Source organism: Garra rufa, chromosome 20 (genome assembly GCF_049309525.1).
Source record: "Garra rufa chromosome 20, GarRuf1.0, whole genome shotgun sequence".
NCBI lineage: Eukaryota > Metazoa > Chordata > Actinopteri > Cypriniformes > Cyprinidae > Garra > Garra rufa.
This window is the reverse complement of record NC_133380.1, coordinates 41,945,721-41,972,343: the sequence shown is the minus strand read 5'-3', so window position 1 is coordinate 41,972,343 and position 26,623 is coordinate 41,945,721. Positions and strand designations below refer to the sequence as shown.

The following is a 26,623-nucleotide window of genomic DNA, read 5'->3' as shown; positions in this document are numbered from 1 at the left end:
ACACCATTTTAGTTATTTCGAAGGTCCTTACAGCCCAAAACTGCAAAATAACCAAAACTCACAACGAAACTGGCCAAACAAATAAATACAGTAAACAATAGGATAAAAACGGCAGATTATTTCCATGTTTTTGCCTAAAATGACATTTTGGAATTAGCAACAGAGGCGTTGGATGAGCTGCGTAAGCAATGAATCCTACTCACAATAGCATTTTAAGTACAAAAACCAGACAAATGCCTTAAAATATATCATCTGATCAATATCTTGAGGTGTGGTAACCGTAGTATAAGTGGAATAATTAACTTCGCTCCACTGAATGCACCTCGGGTGTGCATTATCTTCTAAGAATTCAACGGCCCGTCGTCAATTATTCCTTACTTGTCTGAACTTATCCAGCACTTTTTAATGAATTACATGAATATATATTCACACAATTATTATACTTTATTGATTCTTCCTGTCCTTTCTAATATAGCCTACTGCTTATATATAAGTTTTGTGGGCATTCACACAAAGGCCAGTCATTATTCAGGTGGCACTGATTTACAAAAATCATTTCAGGTTTAAGAAGAGTTTCAACATTGAACACAATGATTTTTATTCGAGTGGGTTGTTTAACCATGTCTTTGGAAGGCTTTTGTCTTTCAAACACATTAAAATGCACAAATTTACAAACTTTTTTTTGTCATCTAAACCTCTTTTACCTGAAGTACCCCTAAGATTTTAAAGTAAATATTTTAATAACTAAAAATTGGTTCTCTGACATTGGCTATGGTCACATGATATGCAGGTGAACAAATAAAGTATTTTTAAAATTAACATTTTTTATGATTTAATGAATTACTAGTTTTTCATTCAACTCAAACCTCCTGCAGTTCCTTCACAAACACTAGTTCGGGAAACTTTGATGCTATATACGATTTAATGCACTTCATGTTGTTAATAACAACAAAAGGAATATAGTTTCTTACTCTTTACATTTTTAAATCAACGTGATAAACGAGTTAGGTCAAAAGTAATCTAAAAGTAGTAGTAATGATTATATTAAAAGGTGTAATGTAACAGATTACGTTACAAACTGCAATTTTTGTCATGTCATCTAAATCAGTAACAGATTACAATTCGTACTGTAAGTAATCTACCCAGCTCTGTTTATGGGATTATAAATTGTTTGTTTAATGTATTAATTTATGTAGACCCACATTTTTTTAAGAGCTACATAAGCAACACATTGTAATTATGACTTGATTTTTAAGTATGCACCTGACAGAAGGACACATTTGAGGCAGCATGTCATAAGGTGTTATGAATGAACATAATGTTAGTATCACATGTGTGATCACAGATGTCCAACCCTGTTAAACAGCGTTCATGCCTTGTGTTCTTATGTTTGTCGCATACTATTTGTGCTGGTGGTGTCTATTAGCCTTGTGCTGTTTAATGCAAACATGAACACACGCTCTGCTCGTTTGCTTTGTTTTCTCTGCACGCGTACTACGTGTTGGGTCCTGCTCTATAAAGCAGTAGGTTTTCCCTCATGTCTGTCCTTGTGAATGTCAGCGTGATGTGTGCGAGTGTGTGCGCACCTCCAGCCGCGGGACCTGGAGAGATGTCAATACGGGATAAATTCAATTTGGCAAAGTGTGGTGTGCACAGTGCATTCTTCAGAGACAAAGCCCAGAGAGGAATAACAGGCCCCGTCTGAGGTAAAGCTCCCAGGATGGGTGTTTGGGATTCAGAAGAGTCTTGGCACTATTACCATTTATATTACAGGTATTAGAGTCTGTCTGCTCACACCCTGCCCTCTCCCGTCCTCAACTTGACAATAAACTCCACCGGAGCGTTTCTGAACGTCTGCGCTCTGCGGGTGGCCAGATTGTTTCTGATTCAGAAAAGAGAGTGCTTTTCCTTTTTCTTTATAGTTTTGATTCAAAGAGTCTGCGGCTTTACACACCTTAAAAGATATTAACATTGAAACAGGAATCGGGGATCAGACAAAACCACGCTATGGAAATTACAAAACAATCCGAAATCTGCTGGATTGTTGAAGGCCACATCTAACATAACATACACTAACATAAAAATAACCTAGCATGAAAAATAGCTCGTTTTAAATGCTGGCATATTGGAAACAGTATATTTAAACAGAAATGGTGATTTATATTTTTGGACTATATTAAAACAAAGCAGTAGCAGAGGTAGAGGTAGCTGTAGCCACCCCGCTCACAATCTCTGTCTCATTTTTCTTTCCAAGAATTGTGTTTATTTGAACATATAAGTACGTGTTTACGACCACAACACATGGGACTCTTTTCAGATACTTATTCCAACGTCTTCTCAGCAATAGATGCAAATCAAATGAGCAGGGAAATGCTACAGGTGCTGAGGGAATTTCAGCAGATCAATAGCGAACATTAAACATAGATATAAGAGACACTGGAACAGTTAAAACAACATGATTAACTGTGGAGGCAATTAAAGCTGCATCAGACCATCTGTTTTTATTATATGCATAATATTTACAAACACGTCTCTCATATGGACTAAAATATACTGGCACAAGTTGATATGCATTTTTTTATCTGTAATTGAATGCACAAATAAATGCGAGCACTGTCAGTTTGTACTGGAAAACAGGTGCTGGCTTTGTGTTAGTTGGTAAAGTACAAATGAAATAATTTTTTACATTGTGGCATTTATGTGCTGCCAGCATCTGCCCTTGTCATATTCACATTCTTACACTTTGTACAACTTATGTTTCTTTGTTCTGAGTTGAATTTGAAATGATAGAACTATTGCAATTTATTACAACAACTAATGGAATGTTAAACATTCAGTGTTTACTGTTTTCCATTGCACATTTTTTAAACAGCTCTTAACTTTGTTAATTGTAATTGTTCATTGAAGGTTGACTAATCTTTGATCTTTAGATCCATGGGTTGAAGGGACCTCTGGAATGCAAATTTTACCAGGGGAAGCATCCATCAAAATGCGATTGGGCTAGTTTCGGGTAGTTTGGAGTAGCAACTGAGCGGGTTTTGTTGTGAAAATCTGGCAACCCTGGTTCAAAGCCAAGCTGACTAAGCAAATTGAACTTTAGCTGCAGTTTGAGCCTCTTGTCTGATATGCCTGGAGGTGGGGAATAATTAGTCAAAAATTGTCAAATTCACTCAGTATTACCTTGACCTATTCCACCACCATCTCAATTACAATAAATGCTAAAGAATTGTATTCAGTAGACACTAAAACAGTCCAGTACTTCACAGTTAAACTCATTTTTAGGTTGAAAACATTTCTGTTACCCAATTATTTTTTTTCTGATATTTTTTAGATAATGAATGTTTGAAAAAATATAATCATGCAAATGATGGTCAAAACTCTCTTTACTCTTACCAAAAAGAAGTATACTTTAAGTTTATTTGATTGAGTATACTTAAGAAAGGTTCAAGTATATTTTTAAGTATACTTTATGTAGTAAGTATACAAATATCAGTTTACTAGTAGTGTACTTTTAAGTGTACTATTTCAATACTCCTTGGGACTAAATTTAAATACTTTTTAGTACACTTTGAAGTATAGTGTCAGTAAACTACTAGTTTAGAAGTTTTATACTTTAAATATACTCATAAGTTTTCTTTAAGTGGACTTTACATTATACTTTAAGTATACTATTATGTCCCTATTTAGGTATTAATTTGTATATATTTTGTTATATGAATATCTGAACATACAAAACATCAAAATAAAGAACAGGGTATCTGCTTGCAAACAAAAACATTTAATTCTAGCTTCATGCATTCTTTTCATAAACGCTTGAATGTGGGTAAGTTTCATAAAAAAATTATAAAATAAATAAATAAATTAACAAAATTTTGATCAAAAAGCTAAAAAAAAAAGACTACTGATGATAATCCAAACGTAGATGGAGTTGATCAACAGCCCAAAGCTTGACAGTCATTATTTCCTCTTCATGGGTGGACATTTTATTCCATAACGTTACACAGTTTTCCATATCTATGGTTTTGATGCTGTTTTATATCTGATGATTGTGTTAGATTACATGTGGAAGCATCTGTTGTTTCGGTTTCTTCTTCACTGGTGTTTTGGAAATTTTGTACAGAAGATGTGTAATAACGCCCCTGAGAATGAAAATTCTCAGAGCGCAAGCAGAGCTCAAATATATTTAGACTTTTTCTAAGTATAAGTCAAGTATATTTAAATGTAATTTTAAGTATATTTCTGAGAAGTATATAAAACACATTGCTGACAAGTACATAAAAAGTAGACTGAGAGTATACCTTCCTATTTTTTATTTTAAAGGATGTATACCAATAGTACAATTGAATAAACTTCTTTTTCGTAAGGGTAAATATCCTAAATTCTGCTAACAGAGTTGCTTATTTGCCTTTGTGGTGATAGAATTGGCTCATTCATTGGAAAATTAATTTTCTTATGGTTAAATACATACGTGTTAAAAAAAGAAAATACAAGATCAGTTTTCAAGAGTTGTAGTTGCTATTTTCTATTTTGTACCCTTTTTCGTCAAAGTGACCATTAAGAGCAAACAGATACAGTGTAAAGGAGGAATGGTGCTGGAGCTGTGGAGCGGACATTCGGTCAGCGAGAGCAAGGACTGATGGGAAATCTTTAGGCTCAGCTCCCTGCGGACCGCAGCGCTCGTTTATCTCCTTTGCTTTCTCACGGTGACGGCCGTTGTTTTAAAGGGATAAAGTGCCGAAATCGATATATGTGTCCCGTCACTCAAATTCAACACTAAGAGGAATGGATCAGCGAGGGGAGGTCGGTGTGTTTGTGTGTGTGTATGTGTAACTGTGCCACCGCAAGAGCATATGGAATATTTATTATGATGATCCATTAACTTGTCATCTAGCAGCTGATATGATTAATTACACATGCATTAGACTTGAGTTCTTGTTGCATTCTTAATGTCATGCTTTCTGCTGTTAAATATGTGATGAGAAAGATAAAGATAGGTGTTTACTCGTTCCTCCGAACATCTCACAAAACAAACTTTAGAGAACTGGTTGTGACCTTGATTCCGCTGCACCAGTGATTTCAACTAAGCTCCTGATCTTGTGCAAAACCAAGTCTCATATCTTCACACATGTAACAAAACATACTTTAGCGCAGGAGTTCTCAACTCTGACCCACGAGATCCATTTTCCTGCAGAGTTTAGCTTCAACCTTGATTAAACTCACCTGCCTGTACCTTTCTAGTAATCCTAGACCTTGATAACTTGTTCAGGTGTGTTTGATTAGAGTTGGAGCAGAACTCTGCAAGCCAGAGCAGCTTTAGCGAGTTGTTTCTGACCTTGACTTCATCTGAGGCTCAAGCGTTTGATCGCAGGTGAGCGTTATCTTCTTCTGAGCTTCCACCTTCACTTGGTCTTTGTGTTTAAAACTGTCCCGATCTCGACATAATTAACATCCGAGACGGCGTGGGAGTTGATTTGAAAAGCGCAGGGGTCCGTGAGACAAATAGACTAGAGCTTGTGCACTCATCCAGAACGTGTTGCGTGTAGACGCGCATCGTAATGCGGCCCGATCCCAAAGAGGAAGTGCCAGTTTGTCAATATTTCATTTGCTGCTTGATTTTGAAAACTTGAGCCAGTCGTCTTTGTGCAAACACAGTGTCCACTTGAGTCTAGGTTAATGACAGGCAATTCTCTGGGTTATTTATTATTTCTGGTATTCGTTTATTATTTCTAATTCAAAACCCTATTGACCTTGACGGATGAGTGAGCTGCAAACAAACACCGGGGACACAGATTGAGTCTTTTATAAAACAAAAGCTAAATTAATTCAGCAGGGATGGCTAATTGGCCCCTGTTTGAATTGAGAGGGAGGTCAATATGTTTGCACAGGAAGACAAAGACAGAGAAACCCTGCCAATCTCAGACATCCGCTTCCCCGTGAGCCAAAACGATATGCTCCTGATTGGTTTATAATTAGCGGGTCAAAGGACACTTCCTCACAGTGCTTTGAAGTTGTGAAGAGCCATCAACGGTAGTGTAGCAGCAGGGAGCCAACAGCCGAAGGGAAGCGTCATTCCAGACACTGACCTTGACCCTGATGGGAACGTCAGCAGAAAGGACGTGAAGACCTCATGTGGTTCAGAGAAAGGGCTAGTTGTAGGCATTTTGGGAGATTTGAAGCGATTCCCGCATTGAAGAACAACGGGGCTTCCGCATTCAAAGCCGGGCTTGTTTAGGTGTCGTCCATCGCCGGCTCGGTTCTCGGCAGGGTTACCTCGCATGTTTTTCGAAAACAAAAGAACGTAAGAAGCCACGTTGATCCTCCCCTGAGCTGATGATGTCTGTTTTTTTCCTTTTTGTCCTCCATTCGGTGTGAGGAGAATTGTTGTCTCTCCTCAGGAGAAGATCCTAGATGAATCCATTTGTTTACCTCAGGCTCTGTTGGCTTTGTGAATGTTGATGCTGTAGAAACCCCCTCAGAGTTGTTAGAAGGACAACTTATCAGAGGTTCGCTTCACCTTGCAGCCATATTTCCTTGTTTCTAAAGTCGTATTCTCATGTAGCTGTACTTTTTAACTGGTGATGGGCCTTTTTTTTTCTGTCCGCTCAGTCAGGAAACCGCCATTTGAACCTGTAAATGTGACCAAACATACAGGTGCATCTCAATATATTAGAATGTTGTGGAAAAGTTCATTTATTTCAGTAATTCAACTCAAATGCATTAAATAAATTCAATGCACACAGACTGATGTAGTTTAAGTTGTTTTAATTGTGATGATTTTGGCTCACATTTAACAAAAATCCACCAATCTCAACAAATTAGAATATGGTGACATGCCAATCAGCTAATCAACTCAAAACACCTACAAAGGTTTCCTGAGCCTTCAAAAATGGTCTCTCAGTTTGGTTCACTAGGATACACAATCATGGGGAAGACTGCTGATCTGACAGTTGTCCAGAAGACAATCATTGACACTCTCCACAAGGAGAGTAAGCCACAAACATTCATTGCCAAAGAAGCTGACTGTTCACAGAGTGCTGCATCCAAGCATGTTAACAGAAAGTTGAGTGGAAAAGATGCACAACCAACCGAGAGAACCGCAGCCTTGAGAAGCTTGTCAAGCAAAATCGATTCAAGAATTTTGGTGAACTTCACAAAGAATGGACTGAGGCTGGGGTCAAGGCATCAAGAGCCACCACACACAGACGTGTCAGGAATTTGGCTACAGTTGTCGAATTCCTCTTGTTAAGCCACTCCTGAACCACAGACAACGTCAGAGGTGTCCTGGGCGAAGGAGAAGAAGTGGACTGTTGCCCAGTGGTCCAAAGTCCTCTTTTCAGATGAGAGCAAGTTTTGTATTTCATTTGGAAACCAAGGTTCTAGAGTCTGGAGGAAGCGTGGAGAAGCTCATAGCTCATAGTTGCTTGAAGTCCAGTGTTAAGTTTCCCGCAATGTAATGTCATCTGCTGGTGTTGGTTCACTGTTTTTTTTTGAAAACCAAAGTCACTGCACCCATTTACCAAGACATTTTAGAGCACTTCATGCTTCCTTCTGCTGACCAGCTTTTTAAAGATGCTGATTTCATTTTCCAGGAGGATTTGGCACCTGCCCACACTGCCAAAAGCACCAAAAGTTGGTTAAATGACCATGGTGTTGGTGTGCTTGACTGGCCAGCAAACTCACCAGACCTGACCCCCATAGAGAAATATGGGGTATTGTCAAGAGACCAAAAAAGATGAGCTGAAGGCCACTGTCAAAGAAACCTGGGCTTCATTCCACCTCAGCAGCGCCACAGACTGATCACCTCCATGACACACCGAACTGAGGCAGTAATTAAAGCAAAATGAGCCCCTACTAAGTATTGAGTACATATACAGTAAATGAGCATACTTTCCAGAAGGCCAACAATTCACTTAGGTTTTTTATTGGTCTTATGAAGTATTCTAATTGGTTGAGATAGTGAATTGGTGGGTTTTGGTTAAATGTGAGCCAAATCATCACAATTAAAAGATCCAAAGACTTAACCTACTTCAGTCTGTGTGCATTGAATTTATTTACAGTTTTTTACAGAAGCTAGGACACATTTCTCAATACTTTGGTCACTTTTGCTAAACTCTTCACACAGTGAGCACAACAGAAGTCTATGTGGGCTAAACTGAGGATCAATTATCATTGTTTTGGCACAAAATGCATTCAATGACCACATCTCTCAAATTTCAGGAATTCTTTTCTCACTCAGACACAACAACTGACAAAAATCTTTGTACGTACAGGACATTTTGCACGTGCTTACATACTGTTTTCAAAACTGTTAAACTTATGTTCAAAACAATAACATAATGCAAAACTGAATAAGACAGCAAAATTCAACAGCAATATTTTATTGAAACATATTTCAAATCTAAAAATGCGAGTAGTTTAGATTCACTATTGTATCTGTATCAGTGGATGGTGTGTATACAAATTCTTGTATTTTGGAATTACTTAGTGAAAACAAATAAAAATAAATAAACAACATATAATATTGACGAACTCTGCATCATGTCTGATTCATTCCAGTAACATATATTGCAGTTATAAACAATATATATTGCAATTATAAACAGAGATGTGTCCTTGTTTTACACAAGAAAACACTGTGTAATGCTACATGTTGTTAGTGTTTTTTAGCTCATTGTTTTGTGAGTGACAAAGTGTGTTTGTCGGCTGTCAACCTTTGCTAGTGTTCTGGAAGAAAGAGTTTATTTGAGACCTGAATAAAGTGTTTTGGTAGTTGTAGTGCATTTTGAATGTGAAATGAACTGCTTTGCCAAGCTGAAAGTCGGTTAGGAGAATTGTGTGAAGAGTTTTGCAAAAGTGACCTTAGTATTGAGAAATGTGTCCTAGCGTCTGTAAAAAACTGTAATACACAAGTTTTACAGTTTGAGTTGAATTACTGAAATAAATGAACTTTTCCAAAACATTCTAATTTATTGAGATGCACCTGTAGTTAGTTTTGTTGTTGGTGGAAGTTTAGGGGCAGGTGAGTCTCAGGGCACAGGAATCATTCAAATAATGTCTCAGCACTCTCTCTGGAAGCTTGGTTAAGTTTCTCTACCCGTGGCTGTAGGACCCGTTACGTGTCTTGAAGCGCTGATCTACAGTATGGGCAGGTCTGCTCCGTAGAACAAAGTGAACAAGATGACAAGGTAGAGGAAGAAAGCTGATTGTAGATCAAGGCCGTCTCTCTGTGGAGCAGGAGAACTAATTTAGATTTTAGTCGCTGAATTCCCAATCACAATGTTCTTCAAAGCCGCCTCAGAAACAGCATCTCGGTGAGAATTCTATGAAAGTCGTCATTAGCGCCTGCTGATCATCCGTACAGTAACTAATTTCAGGGACGTCCCCGTGGAGCAGCCTGTGGTTAAGTGTCTCGCTAAAGGGCACGATCGTTATAAAGCTGGATTGTGATCACAGTAAATGTCCAATTCCACCTCTTACCTTGGATTGAACCTCTATTCTTCGTATTAGCAGCCCAAGGCCTTAACGATTAGGCCACCTCCACCCGTGTGCGTAATATTGGGCCTTGCAGCGCTCATTTCCAGCTATTTTTAGTGGCAGCTTTTGAAGATTCTTCCATATTCGAGAGATTGTACTACACAGGAGGAGCGTCAGTTGCTGAAACATCTGCTAAAGAGTGCAGAATCAGCAAAGCAGCACTATTTACATATGTTTAAACCATACACGCAGAGAAAAAACATCTGCTGGGAATCTTAAGATTCGGAGGAAATGTTTTATTGATTAATTGCTGATTATCAAACACTCTTAAATTGACTGTTGAGATGAAAACACATTATTTGGTTGATCTGGTTTAACACAGCATAAAATTTAGACACTTAAGAAACCGCTATTTACTATATTCACACAAATTGTATTTGTTTGTCAAGTACAGCATTCTCATACTCAAATATCCAACCCTGTAATTATAAATAGATAAATAAAAAAACAATCAAACATTTCTGTTATTAATTTTATAGTTTTATTTATTGAGGCCACATTGTTGTTCTTATTTTTGAACTAAATTATTTTGTTTTGTGTTGTTTTTGGTTTGGTTGAGGTTTTTAATTTAATGTTATTTAATGTTTTAATGTATTTAGATAAATACAATAGTATTGCAATTTACAGGGTTACAAAATCTACAAACATGAGCACATGAATTGATCATATAAATAGTGATGTTTCTTTAGTATTTTTAGTAACACTTAAATCCTTTTTGTATAATGCATTATAAAAGTAGTTGTAATGTATTAATTATGCCTTGCAGTGCACCTTATAATGCATTGTAGAATCTCATCAATAATTGTAGTCACAGTAAATAAATTATAACATTTATCAGTCCATTGTTACACAACACTTTTAAATTCGGTTATAATTATTTACGACAATAAATGAGCAATATCATACTCGTAGCTATAAGATATGGCTGTATATCGGCACGGCTGTGATTCGGACTTAGGTAATCCCAGCGTGCCGATATATAGCCATATGTCACGTCTGCGAGTGTGATATTGCATTTATACAACAGTTCGATGGCATGAGTGTGTAAATACATAAGAAACAGCAACGTGTCTTTAAAAACCTTCTTTTGTGCAGAACTACATCCTGTATTTTGTACACTATTCATGAAAAATACCATACGTATTTACAAGAAACATAGCTACAAGATGGAAATGTGTGTGTGTGTGTGTGTGTGTGTGTGTGTGTGTGTGTGTGTGTGTGTGTGTGTGTGTCTCTTAAATGTAAATCTGCTTTAAATTCCTCTCAGCTGCCTGATTTTCTTGACTCTTCTCAAAACGCAGCCTGTTTTTTTTTTCCCATCATATCAAAATTTAATGTCTTTGCTCTGTGTTAGCATGTTCTTTACTCTTCAGCTCCATCTGTTTTGTGTGTGTTTGCCCATTTGGCTAACAGCGAGTGTGTGTAAGTGATATGTGTAAGCAGTGTGAGCCGTGTCTGACCTGAGTGCTAATGAAACTCTGCTGAGATTCGCTCACACACACCTCAGTACATACGAGACACAGATACCTGTGAGTGACCTGTGTGTTAATGATCTCAGAGTAGACACTCACTCCACTCTCTTTCTCTCTCAACACACACACACACACACACACACACACACATGTTGGGTTTACATGTTTTATGGGGACATTCCATAGGCGTAATGGTTTTTATACTGTACAAACCGTACTTTCTATGGCCCTACACCTACCCTACACCTAAACCTAGCCCTCACAGGAGATTGTGCACACTTTTACTTACTCAAAAAAACTCATTGTGCATGATTTATAAGCCTGTTTCCTCATGGGGACCTGAGAAATGTCCCCACAAGGTCAAAATCTACTGGTATTCCTATCCTTGTGGGGACATTTGGTCCCCACAACGTGATGAATACCAGGTACACACACACACACACACACACACACACACACACACACACACACACACAGTTCTATCAGAGCGCTGCCCTTTACATGTTTGCTTTGGCTTCTCTGGCCTGTCTGAGGTAAAAGCCTATGTATGTTTATGTTTACACAGAAATGTCGATATTATTGCTCTTTGCTCTAGGTTTGTGAGTTGTTTGCTTACACGCTCTTTTTTTCCCTGTATTGACACATTTCCTATTGAAACAGGAAGTTTGGGTGAAATGTATCATATTTTTTTGTCCACAGTCATGAATCATGATCAAGAGGTCAGTCTTGTAGGTGGTATTGGGGGCGTGGCTTTCACATTCTAGACCATCTGATTGGATAAAGCTCTGTGTAGTACAAGATGAGTCATTAAAGGAGACATTGGATGCAAATTCACTTTTTTTTCATATACAGTAAATGTGTTTTAGTAGTGTGTGGACACAACCACTTTACAATGATAAAAATCCATTTACTCCTTTTTTAATCCCCAAAATAAACTGAAATAATCTCAATTGACCATATGCACGGAGCGTTGTTTAGAACTTCCGCATTATGATAAGCAGCTCATAAACTTCCGCTGAACTCATTTTATACGTGCTATATATAGGTGGACGCTCTTGAGACGACTCTGCCTTGTTCTTATCACAAACTGAGAAAAATATAATTGCAACATTGTAAATAATGATAGCGGCATGAACATTCAGTTTCATATTATTTAACAACATATCATATAAATGCCGAGCCTGGTAATCCCAGGAGAGTACCTGCATAGTTGTACATTTAAATGCTGACAACTAAACACTATCATAATGTGTTTAGCTAGCTAGCCATACTTCTCTTCAAAGACATCTTAATCGTATTCTTGATAATCAGTAACTTGCCTTCATAGTCATGAACACATTTTTAAAATCTTGTAATATTGTAAAGCCTTTATTATTTTTCAGTTCTACAGCTGTGCAATAAAATTCACTTCAAAGATTTACTTTTCATTCATAAAGACATGGAAAACAACGTCTTTTCAAGATGAAAATGAGATGAAATGACTCATATAACCAGAAGATGGCAGCAGAGGATCAATCATTGGCTGCAGCTGCCATTTCAACTCCTTAGTTTTTTTCAAGCCTATTACGGCACACTACAGTTGACTGGAAATGACTGAGCTGGCTTGTCTAAAACAAGGAAGTCATCAGTGCATATTGTCAATTATCAAGCTGCCCACAACCACTGACGGACTGTCCAGTATTAGCGTATCTCCACCCTCAGCCAGTTGCGCTCTGTCCGCTGCTTTCTCCTCGCTTAAGCCGTTGTAGCAAAAACTTCTCGTGAGCAATGCAGCTGTTTTTGTATTTGTAATGGCTCACTGTGAACAGAGCTATTTTGGACAAGGTAAAAAGGGTGTTTCACATGGCCATTGAGGAATTTTAACCAAAGTATGTTGTGGACATTTCATGAAGACTAAAGTATCATACCAATTTGTGGAAAAATGACATCTGATGTCTCTATTAATATTTTTGGTCTGTTTCACCATAAGAGAAAATATACTCTTTAAAATCCCTACAAGAAAATATGTCAGGCACCAAACAATTGGTTGGACAGTTGCACTCTGTGGCTAAAGTAGATGATTTCTGATGGGCTCAAGTCTGGCTTTTATATTTCCCTCAATGTGAGAGATTTTGTTTTCGCCCATTTTATTGTTGGCCAGTTGAAAATTAGATTTGGGTTTGAATTAATAACACCCACAGGTTTGTTGGAATCCCTGAATCCAAGTATGGACAATAATGATGAAAGCCCTTGGTAAGCAGTGCTGATGATAGTGTGGAGCTGTTGAACTGCATCAAGCAGCTGCTGGGTTAATCATCATATTGTGTTTTTATTGTATTTATTCATCTATTTTACAAGACTTACGCCTGTATGCTCTATTATTGTAAATTCTGCTCCATTGCGTTGTGATTGAACAGTGCCCTTTAGTGTCTTTGTGCGTTTGCATGTATTTGCATGCATGTGAGTGCGCACTAGTGTTTGTGTTTATGCGTGTTATAAAGGTGACCTGACACCAGGTTCATCCTCTCCCTACTGCTATCGTTTTCTCTCTTTCATGAATTAGAATAAATTATTGACATTTCTGTAATGAAGCCGCTGGTGGTTTTACTGTTTAGCATAGTCTGTCACCTCCAACACTCACACACACTCATGACTATTAGCTTTTAAAGATTTTTCTAGATCACTGTCTTCAGAATACCACAGGTACCTTACTGTTCATACTCTGCTTTGCAGTAGTAATGCTCAGTATCCAAACTGTCTTCATGTGTGGAATACCTCAACAATCTACTACAGAACATTTACATTATTTTATTTTTTTCATCGTTCCCATATGTGGGTTCTTTTTTTCAAGAATTCTCAGTAACACTTTATAATAAGGTTTATTATACATTAGTTAACAACATTACTTTACAAGAACTACGAAAGAATAATACTTCTACAGCATTTATTATTCTTAGTTCATGTTCATTTGAGCATTTACTAATGCATTATTAAAATCACAAGTTGTGTTTGTTAGCATTAGTTAATGCACTGTGAACTCACATCAACAAACAATGAACAACTGTATTGTTATTAACTAACATTAACAAAGAATAATAAATAGTGTAAATTCTAATTATAAATAATTCTAATATTCTGATTCATTATTGGTGTTGGAATTGATTAAATCTATAAATCTTTTCTAACTAAAGTCTTTACTATCACTTTTTAAAATCAATTTAACAATCATTTCAAAATAGGTATTAATTTCTTTCAAAAAAAAAAAACATTTACTGAACCCAAACTTTAAAAAAAAAAGAAGAAGAAGAAGAAGAAGAAGAAGAAGAAGAAGCATTAGAGGTTCCAAAAAAAGGCTAAGCAGCACAACTGTTTCCTAAATAAAAGCTTACTGATTTTAGGTTTAAAAATATTGAACATTTATATGTAAAAACAAAACAGAAAAGAAAATTTAAATATTAGCATTGTATTTTTTAAGTCTACTATAAAATTATTGTATTTTTATTTAATACTAATATTTTGATTGTAATCCATTACATACCTTTCTATCAAAGTTATCTGACATTATCAAGATGAATTTGTTCTCTCTTGAGTTCTTGTCATATTTTATTATCATTTTCTAAACTATAGTGAATCAACTCATGTGAGAAATGTTGAAGTTGTCTGAATACATTTCTGTTTGACTCTACTATATGTGCGTGTCTCAGTGAAACCAATTACTACCTGTTTTCAGCTCTCATATATATATGGCATATCTTTCACACAGCTGCTTTCAAGCGCCTGCGGGTATGAATGGTCAAATACACTTCAAAATTCAGTCAAAACTACTCGGATTCTCTAGTAGAAAAATGCAGTTTACCTTGTATATGATGTAAGTACTCCAACTGCTTTCAGAAATAAATAAAACAAAGACTGAAGAAAAAAATCTATCATATATCAGCGTTGTTGATTCGTACATATATAAAGACTGGCTTGAACATAAACACACTGCAGACAGCTTCAGCAGTGAGAGGTTAAGATACTCACACTGTTATGATCATCTTTACTTTCATTTGAGAGCCTGTTCTCAGAAATTGCCCAGATATTTATGTCATTAATCATTGGCGCTAAGACAACGCTCGGATGGAGGCGTCGAGATCAGGCCCGTAGGCTCGTGAATTCTCCGGCACGCGGCGTGCGATCTGTGATCTGAAACTATGGAGGTGTTTGAGACTGAATTAGATCAAAGTGGGCTCGTGTACGGATTACAGAGGCGAGAAATGCAGCGGGCATAATATTGACAATGCTAACAGACAAGTGAGGAGAAACAAGGCCTGCTTTCTTGATTTTTTAGAGCATTGGACTGTGGGCTGTTTATGTGATGCTCAGATCTTTTGTGGAGATGTGAAATTCATTGAAACGTTGAATAATTTCAGCTAAATCTTCTTTCGGCTTGAAATACCTCAGTGTTTTCTGATTTCCCTGCTGAAAAAAACCCAGCATATGCTGGTTAGGTATGTTTTGGTGCTGGGATGCTGGTTTTAGCTGGTTTATGCTGGTACTTGACCAGCAACATGACCAGCATTAACCAGCAAAGGACCGGCATAAACCAGCAAAGGGCCGTCATAAACCAGCAAAGGACCGGCATAAACCAGCAAAGGGCCGTCATAAACCAGCAAAGGACCGGCATAAACCAGCAAAGGACCAGCATAAACCAGCAAAGGACCAGCATAAACCAGCAAAGGACCAGCATAAACCAGCAAAGGACCAGCATAAACCAGCAAAGGACCAGCATAAACCAGCAAAGGACCAACATAAACCAGCAAAGGACCAGCATAAACCAGCAAAGGACCAGCATAAACCAGCAAAGGACCAGCATAAACCAGCAAAGGACCAGCATAAACCAGCAAAGGACCAGCATAAACCAGCAAAGGACCAACATAAACCAGCAAAGGACCAGCATAAACCAGCAAAGGACCAGCATAAACCAGCAAAGGACCAGCATAAACCAGCAAAGGACCAGCATAAACCAGCATCCCAGCACCAAAACTGTCAGGGGTGCGTGCAGGATTAGACGAGACGATAGACGATATATACAAAATACAATATATTTAATATAAATCTCCAAGTGGAACAAGGTAGGAACAAGACAGGAACATTCACACACATCTATTTCACAAAAGGACCGACAGGGAACTGAAATCAAAGACAGACTTTTAAAGACAGACTAATTAACAAACACAGGTGACACAGATGACTAATAATTACAAGGACAGGTGCAGGGAATCACAATGACGAAGGGCTAAACCAAATAACAGATCAACGGGGGGAAGACAAATGGGCAAAACCAATGACAAGACAGACAGAACTGTGACATTACGCCCCCCTCCGAAAAGGCGCGTCCTCGCGCCGTGGAAAAAAAGAAAAAACGAGAGGGGCGGAAAAACCAGGAAACCAGAGTCAATGAAGGAGGACCAGAACAAAAGTCCAGGTGACACAAAAGACAGTCCATGGGGGCGACGACGGAGGGAGGAGCCAGGGAAGACACAGGAGGGACCTGAAGCAGGAGAACAGGACCCAGATCGCAGCCAGGATGACGGCCCACGGAGGAGCCGACGGAGGGAGGAGCCATGGTGGAGGAAGGACCGCCGACTCCGTGGGGCCGACCGACAGAGGCAGAGCAGCTGGCAGAGGAACCCGAAGCGGAGATGGAGAGCCGAAGATCCAGGGCGACACCGCGGATCCGGAGGGCCAAGGCGGAACAGGAGGCTCTGGCGGCCGAGGCGGAGATCCGGAGGTCCGCGGCGGAGCCGGAGCGACAGAGGACGAAGGCGATGCTGACGGGAAGGAGGAGCCTGACAGAGCCGGAGGGACAGAGGGACGAGGCGAAGCCAGAGGAGTGGAGTCCCGAGGCGGCGGATGCTCGATGACTGACCAAGGCGGAGCCGGAGGGACGATGGAGCCCGGTGGAGCTGGTGGGCCGACGGGCGACGGTGGAGTTGAGGGCGTTGAGAGCCGTGGTGGAGCCGCAGGGTCGGAGGGCCGAGGTGGAGATCTGGGCTGTGAGGCTGGAGGCGGAGCTGAGGGATCCTCCAGCCATGCCACCGATGTTGATTGGCATCCCTGCGGCGAGCCCACTGCATGGATGGTGGGCTGAGGGTGAGCAAGGGGACTGACCGATGACCTGGGAGACTTTGGACGGCTGGGCGGAACCAGCGGGGACTCAGGACGGCTGGGCGGAACCAGCGGGGACTCAGGACGGCTGGGCAGAACCAGCGGGGACTCAGGACGGCTGGGCAGAACCAGCGGGGACTCAGGACGGCTGGGCGGAACCAGCGGGGACTCAGGACGACTGGGCGGAACCAGCGGGGACCAGGCAGATTCAGACAGACGAGGGCGGGTGGGAGGGAAGTCTATGCAGGTCAGTGGCTCAGAGAAAAAGTCTATTAAGTCATATGATATTATATCCTCGACTTCGGAAAAGAAGTCGATCAGGTCCCCAGAGTGTTCCATCTCACCCCCAGCGGAGTTGCAGTGGGCAGGGCTCTCCATTTCCCTCACTTGCTCCACGTCGCAATCCACCGTCACAGATGTAGAATCCGGCTCACGCACCTGGTCAGCCGGAGAGGGCTCTGGCTCTGTCGCTCGCGGCTCTAGTCCCTCATCCGCGGTGCGCTCGGGTTCCCGCTCTGCATGTCGGGGCGATGATTGGCTGCTCTCTGGGTCGTGAGTGGGGCTGACGTCCTCCTCGACGAAGCCGACAGTCCAGGAAGATCCACTGGACGCCAGCACCCACTCGATGTATCCGGCAAGGCTCTCTCGAGGACCCTCCCCGGACAGCTGCGTCTTGATGTTATCATTTAATCCATTGCGGAAGAACGTGCACAAGCAGCTGTCCGGGTAGTGTGTTGATGGCACGAGGAACAGAAAGTCTCTGATGTGGTCCTCGAGAGAGCGGTTCCCCTGCTTCAGGAGGATGATGAAAACAGCAGGGTCATCCATGAGGAAAAATAAAAAAATAAAAATAAAACACTGATACAAAAAACGGAAAATAAACGCAGGGAGAGGTGCCAGGTAAACTGTACTTGGTCGGTCCTTATGTCAGGGGTGCGTGCAGGATTAGACGAGACGATAGACGATATATACAAAATACAATATATTTAATATAAATCTCCAAGTGGAACAAGGTTGGAACAAGACAGGAACATTCACACACATCTATTTCACAAAAGGACCGACAGGGAACTGAAATCAAAGACAGACTTTTAAAGACAGACTAATTAACAAACACAGGTGACACAGATGACTAATAATTACAAGGACAGGTGCAGGGAATCACAATGACGAAGGGCTAAACCAAATAACAGATCAACGGGGGGAAGACAAATGGGCAAAACCAATGACAAGACAGACAGAACTGTGACAAAAACATACCTAACCAGTATATGCTGTTTTTTTCAGCAGGGTTACTTTTGGCTAAATTTAGTTTATTAGGAAAGTGGCGTTATTTATCTGTAAGCAGTACTCATTTTGATCTAGTTTTAGTCATAGTCTTTTGACTAAAATGCCATTTAGTTTTAGTCATATTTTAGTCATCTGAATTGTTTTTAGTTTTACTCAACTAAATACTATAAGATATTAGTCGACTAAATTTACAGTAGATGTAGTCGGCTGAAATCGAATGGGTTTAGTTGCAGTGTAATGCATTTATTAAACATTTCTATAAAATGGCCAAACGTATTATGTAGGTTTCATATTGTTTTATCATGATAGACAGATTTAACTGCTGTGACATGCAACATGCCTTTATATAAAATTAAATGAAACCACTTCTCAACATATAGAACATATAGGCTAATTATGCATTCCCTATAACAACTTGTTTACCACATTTTTCATTCTTTCAAGCAGACATTTGTTTATATAAATAAATTTAGATTCATCTTTATTAGGGCTACTAAAGTGACTCAGTCAAGAGCAGTGAGTAATTTTCTGTCTTTCTTTTGTTGCTTTATTACAGTTTTTTTTACAGACGCTAGGACACATTTCTCAATACTTAGGTTACCTGTGTAGATGTTCATCTACAATGAGAATCAGCTGGGGCTGGTTAAACTGCATTTTTATATTTGAAATATGTTTCAATAAAATATTGCTGTTGAATTTTGCCGTCTTATTCAGTTTTGCATTATGTTATTGTTTTGAACATAAGTTTAACAGTTTTGAAAACAGTATTTAAGCACGTGCAAAATGTCCTGTACGTACAAAGATTTTTGTCAGTTGTTGTGTCTGAGTGAGAAAAGAATTCATGAAATTTGTGAGATGTAGTCATTGAATGCATTTTGTGCCAAAACAATGATAATTGATCCTCAGTTTAGCCCACATAGACTTCTGTTGTGCTCACTGTGTGAAGAGTTTTGTAAAAGTGACCAAAGTATTGAGAAATGTGTCCTAGCTTCTGTAAAAAACTGTAACATCAATGCCACAGACAGCAACTAAATTAGGCTGCTGTCCCTTTAAAACTGAACGCACGCATGCAATGTACTGATACACGTCTGATAGTCTCCCAATTGTTTACGTTCACCTAAGATGTAACCGAGTGTGTTTACGTGAATACTCATGAAAATGGACAATTCAGCATAATTTGTTTGTGTATTTCTCCATTCATGAGATGCGAAAGAGTAACTTACTCCTGTGTTGTATGAGAGGCGCTCAGAAAACCAGACCGAATTGAGTTTTCTTTTGCATCGTCAAATTTCTCCATATGTCTGTTCTTCTCTTACTCCCAGATATTGACATTTTTGAACATTTTATGAGACGTGCAGCAAATGTTTGCCAGCTTATGTCCCACAGGATAGATCAGCAGACTATGATACAGTTCATATATACGCATCTAACCTCATTACAGCGCAGCAGATTCGTTCTGAATGAATCTCTCCCTAAATCGTCCCTCACTAACAATTTCATCTCGTTTTTATCCGTTGACGAAAATCTCAATAGATTTTCATCATAGTTTTTGTCATTCAAAACGAGTTTTTGTTTCATTATCGTCTCGTTTTCTTGAAAAATTAACACTGTTTGTAAGTCAACATTAAATAAAAAAATATGATCCTTACACATTTCTGTTTTTATTGTGAATTCATTTATTTATAAATATAATTTATTCATTCATGTAATTAATTTAAAGTTTTTGGTTTGCACCACATGACATTTTACCTGAACTAACCTTGCCTTGCTATAAAAAGGACAAATTATTTGATATTCTAAGATACTGACATTGGCTTGTCCTTGCTATTATATAATTTTCTGTTTTGTTTTTTCATGACTGATTTGTCAGACAAAAGTTTTTTAATTATTAATAAGCAAAACTACAAGACTACAGGTGTTTGTCTTCATTGTTATATTAGGATAGTCCTATCACCTCGACATTTCTGACTTTACTGTGTCAAAAAAATATTGAATTCAGAAATTGAAAACATTATCATCACAGTAGAGCTGTACTCCAGTCATTTTATGTATGAGTTGCATTTGTAACACACTGACAGCGTTGCTCATCCCTGACCATCTCCATGACAACAGAATGATGGAGTGGTTGAAGAGGAACTGTGTGAATTTCCAGTCTGTCTGTATCTTTGTGTTTAGCTGTTGTTTTATTATTTCCTCCTTTTCTAAGTCTCTCCGGTGCTCCGCAGGAGTCTGTGCTGTTTCTCCATTGCTAAATCTACTCCTTGTATTGACACAATACTGATCGCTATCTGCCGACAACGAGAAATATCGTTCATCTTTGTTGTCTTTTTTTGGAGCGTTTTATGGGAAAAGGTATTGACAGTGGAGAATAACAGACGGCCGCTGCCAATTTAGACAGGCGTTGCGGTCCGTGGAGAGTTGAGCGCATTTATTAGCCTGATCTACTGCCAAAGATCCCATCAAAGCGATAAGAGGACGGACAGGGCCTGACGTTTGGAGCAGAAACACGTTCTCGGGAGATTATGAGATATCAGCTTCCATAATGGCCTATGTGTGTTTTGTCTGTGATCATGTAAGAGTCTCAGTCTGATTGGGTAAAGGTCTCCGACTGACAGGATTTTCTCTCTTTGTCACTCACAGATGCAGATCTTCATGTACAACTCGGACGACTTCGACAGTCTTAACACAGCCATACGGGAGAAGCGAGTAATTGCGGCCATGGCTGTCTTCTTTCAGGTGAGAGAAGCGTCTTCATGTTCAGCCGCTGAGCTTTGTCAGTGCTAAGTGCTGGCATTAAACAGCATTGATTTTGTAAGGAGGTTTTCTCTCGTCCCATTAAGCTCAGCAATACTGAAGCTTTACACTCACAGAAAACTCACTGCCGCTGTGTTCTATATGGAAAAACACACGTATTCACTCCCTTTCTCATCTGTTCTTTTGTCAACCCGCTGCCGTAATTACAAAACAGCAATTTAAGGCTCACAGTCTTTTGCCAGGACTTGTGTGTGGGTTTGTATATTCATTTCTCACACTTTGAGAAATTACACATCTGTCAGTGCAGTCAGGCTGTAATCATCCAGAGTTCAAAAGATTCATCAAACACTTCAGAAAACAATTGACAGTGAACATAAAGAGCATCAGGGAGTCTGTGAACGGGTCAAAATGTCCTCACAAGGACAGTAAAACATTCTTAGACATTCTGTTTTAGACATTCATAATATCCCCTTTTTAAAATCGGGTCATTCTCAGCTTCTTGTCGGTGAGGCCCCTCCCATGATAGTTGATTGACATGAGCGCCTCACTATAGCCCCGCCCTCACCGAGCTGAAACAGTCCGACTCTGATCGCCATTGTGTGACTCAGGTGCAGAGGAAGACAAGAATGTCTCAGACTGAGCGATTGAGGTGTTCTGTTGTTGGATGTAATGATGAACACAGCAGTCGTAATTTACTCCCGACATCTGAGCCGCAGAGGATAGCGTTACTTCCGTTTCTGAAAGGAAAGCACCGATCCCGATCTACATATGCGTCTATGTTTGTGCAAATCATTCCAGATGCAGCTTCACCCACAGCAGAAGTGAGGATAAGGGTTTTTATGCATCTTTGCAAATGGCCTTTCTTAATAATGTGCTTGTTAGCAAGTTTCGCAAATAAATGTGGCTAAAGTAAACATTACGGCTCGTCATCCAACGGCAGAGAGAGGCGGGGCGAGCAGAGCTCATTAGCATTTAAAGGAACATGCAACAGAATAGCTCGCTCTAAAAAGGGCTGATTTTGACAAGGTAAAAAGAGTGTTTTATTAAATTTTAACCAAAGAATGTTATAGACTTCCTATAAGACTCTAAAGAATCATATCAACTTGTGGAAAATGGGCATCCGATGACCCCTTTAATAAGATATTTGGAGTAGTTATGCTTTGACAGTGAGTAGTTCCACCTGCAGCCAAAAGTGGATAAACTGGAGACAATTAACAGACGTTCAAATATATGAATACTTTTATAAGCAAGGATGCATTAAAATGACAGTAAATAAATTTCTGTCATGACAACTCTTGAAGGAATTGGCCACTAGTCATGTATTTGAATGTTGAGCAGCAAGCTCATTGGCTACCGGCACAGAAGAGAGAACCAATCAGCTGTCACATGTAACAAAGATCTGGTATCTTTCTGTCTATTTTTCAAATAAATCTTCATCCATCAAAAGAAAAATCACAATATTAATTAGAACTGTTTTCAACATTGATAAAAAATAATACATGTTTCTGTAATAACTGTAATATGTCTCAGTATTTTACCTGTATTTTTGATCAAATTAATCCACACTTTATTTCACAAACATTAAAAAATCATACTAAACCCCAAACCTTTGAACACCAGTGTAAACACTAGAAATCATTGATTTAAAACTTCACAGAGAAGCAAAAATGTATGCATATGTAGAAGTTTTAGACATCAATACTTTAGCTTTTCACAGCTTTCTTTGAAGAACAAATTTATTATGAGAAATTGTGCACCCATCAGAAGTTGATTGTGCACCCATCTAATCGATAAATGGCATGACAAGATTTCCGTATGTAAGAAGCGAGTTTGAATCTCACCTGAATGGAGTTTTATATATTCCCCCTCACTCATGTGTCTCATTCTCGTATGCAGCTATCAGAGGAAATCTTTGTAGCATGTGTCCCGCTCGATATCTCTTTTATACGGAGCTTACACTATTTTCTTTATTGCCCAAGCGTTTAGTCTGTCCCTGATTAGGGATGATAGCAGTGGGAACATCTGTCATGATACATTCATAGGCTTATTTACAAGACACAAGTCCACAAACTAAAGCGCGGCTATTAGCTGCTAGCATGTAGCCAAAGATTTGTTTCGTAATACGCTTGAAACCAAGGCTTGTTGGTGGTCCAGGACACTATAAATGGCTTTTAGGTTGTATATAATTTATTATTGGTTATTGTTTCAAGTTATTGTCTTGTGCTGTTTTATAGCTTGCAGTTATTTGCGTTCCTCATTTGCTTTTAATCAATCGCAGGGCCTTCTTTTTTTCTCTCTCCTCGGTACAGCTCACAGCTGCCGTATTAAAAAGCTCACTCTGAGCTCAGTACAATAAATGAGCATTTTTATTTTCCATCTGCTAAAATGTGCTTTGAACTTTATTGATTTGCATGTGCTATTTTTACTCGAGAGGTGGAACAGAGCTCTTAAAGTGAGTTTAAAGCAGTTTGCTGCTATTTATTTTACCTCAGGGTTTGTTCTACGAGGAAGTCCAGGTGTTTGTGGGTTGTGGGTGACCTCTTGCATTGGAGCTCATTTGTAGAGCTTTCACTATTGCAGCAAAGTAGAACACAATATGAGCTCTGCTGAAGGAATAATATAATAGTTCACTCTAAAACACAAAATTGCTGTTAATTTACACTCGGGCCACCCAAGATGTAAGTAGCTTCAGTAAAACAGTAAAGAAGATTTTTAGCTGAAACTGTGCTCCTTGATTCATAAAATGCTTTTAAACGGCTACTGGCACTTTTGTAGTAAAAAGAATACGGCCAACACAAAATGAATCCCCATGACTTCTGACAATATATTAAGGTCTTATGAAGTGAAACAATCAGTTTGTGCAAGAAAATTATTTACAGTATTACCTGTAATCCAGAGCCTTAGTGTCTGGAGTGATGTTCAGTTCAGTTCACAGTTGGACCAGTTAATCAAATCAGACTCAATCATCTTAAACAGTTTGCGGCTCCAGCAGAGCATACATCTACAAGTTACTCAACCAAAACTCACTTTCAGACGCCTGAGACTCACTCTGACTGGAAATGAGCCGAAATATTGCCATATCTGATCCTGTGATGAATGAACTGAGGAAACCGTTCGACTCGAACTATAGAGCGATGAGGCGCTGATATGAGTATATGTGTGAACCGAAAGCTTGAATGAAAGAGAGAAATTAATGTTTTTATGGTTTCTCATTGTTTATGTAAAAAGGTGAGTTGATATAGACTACGTCATATGCTGTAGATGTATAAAACATGCTTTACTAAAATAATTGCATATACGTCATGTCATTGGATGATTATATAAACTAGTCATTTAAAAATGTTATTTCCAGTTTTGTTACAATTAAAAATTACCCTATTAGGAGTGACAAACAGTTTTGTCATTTGCAGTGTTGGGGTAACGCATTACACGTAACGCAAGTTCTGTAATAATATTACTTTTTCCAAGTAACTAGTAAAGTAATGCATTACTTTTTAATTGACAAGAAAATATCTGAGTTCCTTTTTCAAATAAGTAACGGCAGTTACTTTTTCCCCCATTTATTGATTAAAAGCTCTCCTGTCCCCATGTTGAGAGAAATTGTGAGTAAGATGTTACTTTAGTTCTAGAATAAATGTGAACATGCATTAATTCATCTCACTCACTAAAAAAACAGATACAGTATTCCTCAAGATGAATAAAAACACTGAAATTCAATGCAAACCTGCAATAATTAGTTAAATAATACAAATATCCTTTATGTATTTAATCCCATTTTATTAACCGATGTCTTTGCTGCCGACCTTCGATGATCCAGTTCATCCATACTAATAAGCAAAAATTACTCAAGATAATCTAACAGCATCTGCTGAAAAGATGACATTTGTTCTTCTGCGGTCTACTGTACAGACGTCAATTTACTTTTCTCTAAGCCTGAGGCTTTTGGTGTGAAAAGGCTTTTACATTTGACAAAAATAGAACTTTTTATATTAAAAACAAACAAGCAAGCCCTGCCCAGATTTAAAAAGTAACGCAAAAGTAACGTAATACATTACTTTCCATAAAAAGTAACTATTAGTTACTTTTTTAGGGAGTAACTCAATATTGTAATGCATTACTTTTAAAAGTAACTTTCCCCAACACTGGTCATTTGTCATTTTGAAAAGACTTGATCGTGAATAAACGATGACAGAATTTTCACTTTTGGCATGAACTCTCTCTTGAAGTTCCTTCATCGTCAGTCTGATGTTGTTGACCTGCAGAGACCTCACACTGTCTCTCTCTCGACGCTTTTGGCCCGTCATTTTTCACACAATCTGGCCTTAGCTGTCCTGAGGCGAGCCAGTCCTGCTACTAAAATAAGAAATATATGCCGGTTGTCGTATCCGTGTTAATTCTTCACACAGTGCCTTTCCAACCTCCTCTTGCTGCAAAGAGAGAAAAAAAAGGCTAAGGATTGAGTTTTTTTTTTCCAGTGACACCTTAGGAATCTGTCTGTCATTCTGTTGTTCTTGTTTTCTGTCTACTTGTCTGTCATTCTAACTGTCTGTCTGTCATTTGGCTCTGTTCATCTGTCTCTCTAATTGTCTGTCATTATATCTGTAAGTCTGAACACATTTTTCCCTTTCATCTATTTTTCTGTCATTTTTTTATCTGATGGTCTGCATGTCTGTCACTCTATTTTTAAACCTTTTCTGTTAACACATTTGAAGAAATTTGTTAAAACCAAAAGATTGTTTTTGAGCAAGAATAGATTGTAAAAACCTGATACTTGTTTACCATAACATCTTCTCACCATAAAAATAGCCACAGAAGCTGGCATGGCATTAAAAAACAAACAAACCCTGTCTGTCTGTCTGTTTGTCTGTCTGTGTGTCAGGACCTCAGTGAGCATCTCTACGCTGAGGCTGAAATCTGTCTAAGAAAACTGTTCCAGACAGTTGTTGTATTGCAGACTTGTGCCGTTCACTGTCAGCGCCCACTTCCTGCGTCGAGCTTCTGGAATTCTCTTTCATGCAAGAAACAGCACAAGAGTGTTCAAAGAGTCTGGAGAGATTTATGTGGGAGAGAGGGTGGCTGAGGGCCAGTGGAAGTGCGTGAATCCTTTTCACTCCTGCCTCATGGGAACGTTGGTTAGATCGGCTAACCAGCGCTGGCCTCCTCATACACACCCAACACACACACACACACACACACACAGAGACACGCACAGACTCAACAATAGACCTCACCCCTTGGGTCCTCTCTGTCAAAGCCTGTCTCCTGATTCAACTCTATAGGGGCTTCTTAAAAGCACAAACCTCTATTTGATACACCTCCGTCCGAGAGAAGCAAAGGAAGTGTGCTCCGCCTGTTATGGATTTTCCCTGATCTGTGCTTTTTTTAGGGTTAAGATTGTTAAAATTATTTTCAAACCATTTTATTTTTGTATGTAGTCAGCAGTG

At 39.0% G+C, this 26,623-nt stretch overlaps 1 protein-coding gene across 1 annotated transcript in view; it reads left to right on the top strand.

Annotated features, from left to right (window-relative positions):
* Positions 1–26,623, top strand: part of LOC141293558 (receptor-type tyrosine-protein phosphatase gamma-like) — a 91,171-nt gene that overhangs the window by 42,547 nt on the left and 22,001 nt on the right. The window contains exon 4 of the mRNA XM_073825579.1: positions 21,066–21,161. Coding sequence (XP_073681680.1) covers positions 21,066–21,161 — 96 coding nt within the window. The remainder of the gene's footprint in view (positions 1–21,065; positions 21,162–26,623) is intronic.